Raw genomic sequence first — 2,967 nt, 5'->3', positions numbered from 1 at the left:
GCGTCACACCGGGCCAAGGCGGCGCGGGCTGGGGGTGGACACGGTCCCCAGGGCCACCTGGAGTGAGTACTAACCCCAAAAATCCAACCAGAGACCCCCAAAATCCACCCAAACATCTGCACGGCCAGCTGGAGAGAGTGAAACACCAAAAAAAACAACCCCAAAATGCTCCCGGACGTCCTTGAAACACCACTCACACCCCCCAAAATCACCCCAAAACCCACCCAAACCAAACCAAAGCCACTCCCAGCCTCACAGCTGCCCCAGACCCCTTCCAAACACCCCCAAAGCCCCTCCAAAATCATCCCCACCCTCCCAGGATAACCCAGGGGAGTGTGGGAGGATTTTGGGGCGGTCTGGGTGGCTCTTGGGGGGCTTTTGGGGTCTCTTTACTGATCCTCTTCCCCCCCAGTTATCGGGAGTCCTCTGAAAATGGGGGTGGAGCCCTGAAGGAGCCGCTGCCCCTGGACGGTGAGGGGGGGATCGTGTGGGTTGTCAGGGTTCTCTGGAGGAGTCTGGGGGGTCTTGGGGGGTGTTTGGGTTTGGGAGGATCCTGAGAGGGTTTTTTGGGGTCCCGAGGGTCCCGATTTAAAGGGTCCCTGGGGGAGCTGGAGGGCCTGGGTGATGTTTGGGGAGGTTTTGGATGTTCTAAGAGAGGTTTGGGATGTCCCGGGGATGGTTTTGGGGTTCAGGGTGTTTTTTAGCATTGCGGGGGAGGTTTGGGTTGGGCTTTGGGGTGTCCCAAGAGAGTCTCGGGGCCATTTGTCCCCGCCCTGGAGAGCGAGAGAAGAACAGGGCCATGAAAAGCACAGAATTTGGGCAGGTTTGGGGGTCGTGGCAGGCTTTGGAGTGTCCCAGGTAGTTTTGGGGGTTCCCAGGGGTGTTTCTGGGACATCCCAGGGGGGTCTCAGCCTGTGCTCCTTCCCCCCAGAGCGGGAGAAGGACGGAGCTGTGGAAGGCACCGAATTCGGGGGCCCCCCCGAGAAACGCGAGGCTGAGAGGGGGGAGCTGGGGGGGCTCCCCAGACCCCCCCGCAGCCCCGAGGGGGGGGGGTTGGCAGCTGCTGCCCTGCAGAGAGGTGAGACCACCCCCAAGACACTTGGAATCCCCCCTTTCACCTCCCCCTGAACCCCAAAACTCTCCCAAACACCCCCCAAACCTTCCCAATCCCCCAAGACCCTCCCCAGATTCCCCCAAAACCTCACCCAGACACTCTCAAAGCTCCCAAAATTGCCCCTAAAGACCCTCCCCCTCCCCTAAACCCCACAACTCCCGTTCCCGTGTGCCCCCGCAGTGGCGGCGCTGCGGCGGCTGCTGCAGGCGGGGGGGGCGCCGGGGGAGGGGCCCCCCCTGCCCGAGCAGGATTTGGGGGGGGGTCCCGGTGTGGCCCCCCCCGAGCAGGAGCGGAGACACGCGGGGGATGGCGCCGAGAGCGACGGGGAGCGCCCCGAGCGGGGAGCGGCAGGTGCGGGGGGACACCCGAACTTGGGGAGGGGGTCTGCAGGTGTGGGGGGGTGCAAAAAATGGGGAGGGAGTCAAGGAAAGGAACTTAGAGGGGAGGGGGCACCAAATTTTGAGGGGATGTCCAGGTCAGAGGGGGGGTCCTAACATTCAGCGTTTGATCTCCCCCTTTCCATCTCTCCCAGGGGGGGTCCCCAATGGCCCTTGGGGGTCCCCAGGGGGGCTGCCTGAGGGAGGGGGTCCCGAGCAGAGCCTCCCCCCCGGGCTGGGTCTCGCCGCTGGCCCAGCAGCCTGGCTGGGGGCTGAACTGGGAGCACTGGAGGAGGCCCTGAGGGGGCTCAAGGTGAGGGGGGGGGCACGGGAGCGGAATTTTGGGTGGATTTGAGAGAGTTTTGGGGTGGCTGGGGTTTGAACGGGGAGCACGAGAGGAGGGAGGGGGCTCAAGGTGAGGAGGGGGCGGGAAGGTCCCAGTGAGGAATGTGGGACAAGAGCGGGGTGGGTTTTTTGGGCTTTGGGGGATCCAGAGCATGGTTGTGGGAGGTTTATGGGGGGCTATGGAGAGTTGTAGGGGACTGTGGGGGGCCTTCCCCAAAAGCGGGCCTGAAAAACTACCTAATGGGGTGGGGGGTCAAGATCCATAAGGAGAAGCTTTGGGGGTMTGTGCCCCACAAGAAGGATGGGTGGTGACCCCGATAGTGGAGTTGTGGGGGTCTGGACTCCCCTTAACGGGGTGAGGTGAGGGCCGTCCCTCCCCCATCCAAAAGGGAGTGTGGGGACCCCCCCAATAACCTCCTCCCCCTGCCCTCCAGGAAATCGAGGACCATTATTGGCAGCTCTTCCTGGCCAAGCGCAGCCTCTTCACATGAGAGCAGGTCGGGGGAGGCCTCTTAAACTTTGGGGRTTCCGGGAGTCTCCCCTCGCACCCTCTGACCCCCTTCCTCCCCCCAAAATCCCCCGCAGGAGGATTCGCGACCCCTCCCTCAACTCGCAACTGCAGTGCCAGGAGGCGCCACCRGAATGCAACAACCGCCGAGCCCGATTTTTGGGGGCGTCCCCACCCCCCCTCCTTTTTTATTTTATGGTGGGGGGGTTCCCCCACCTCCCGCTCTGGGGGGGCGCCCCTCTGTGCCCCCCCGCGGTGCTTGTTTTGTTTTTATACATTTGCTGTCATTTTATATAAATTTATATATAGGGTGGGAGACCCCTCCCCCAGTTTTAGCTTTTGGGGGATGAGTGCTGATGTACATAAATTTTGGGAAGGGGKGGATGTGTCACAAAAGACACCCCCTGCTGCTTCCACCCTCTCCAGTTTAGGTGGAAAACCAAAGAATTCAGGAAAATGCCAAATAAACTCAATATTGCTTCCACCTCGCTGGGAGTTCCTTGGGAAGAGGACAGTGGGGACCCCTCCCCAACCCACCAGGAATCCCCCCACGCCAAGACCACCCCCCTCCCCAAATAAAACGAGGCCGAGCGAGGGGTCTTTTATTGCTTGAGCAGCCGCCG

The 2,967-nt window shown here is 61.7% G+C and overlaps 1 protein-coding gene across 1 annotated transcript; it reads left to right on the top strand.

Annotated features, from left to right (window-relative positions):
* Window positions 1-6: 6 nt before the first annotated feature.
* LOC130587020 (basic salivary proline-rich protein 3-like) lies at window positions 7-2,933 on the top strand (the record flags this gene model as incomplete). Its single annotated transcript, XM_057387971.1, has 7 exons — window positions 7-62; window positions 413-471; window positions 932-1,078; window positions 1,295-1,465; window positions 1,647-1,804; window positions 2,271-2,333; window positions 2,422-2,933. Coding segments are annotated over 6 exons (648 nt in total), but the record flags the coding sequence as incomplete, so codon positions are not given.
* Between the last annotated feature and the right edge of the window lie 34 nt (window positions 2,934-2,967).

This window comes from Malurus melanocephalus, unplaced genomic scaffold (assembly GCF_030028575.1).
Source record: "Malurus melanocephalus ecotype Western Australia unplaced genomic scaffold, MMel_1.1 scaffold_1466, whole genome shotgun sequence".
NCBI classification, from domain to species: Eukaryota; Metazoa; Chordata; class Aves; order Passeriformes; family Maluridae; genus Malurus; species Malurus melanocephalus.
Note: the sequence above shows the minus strand (reverse complement) of the source record. Positions and strands in the feature narration are given on the sequence as shown.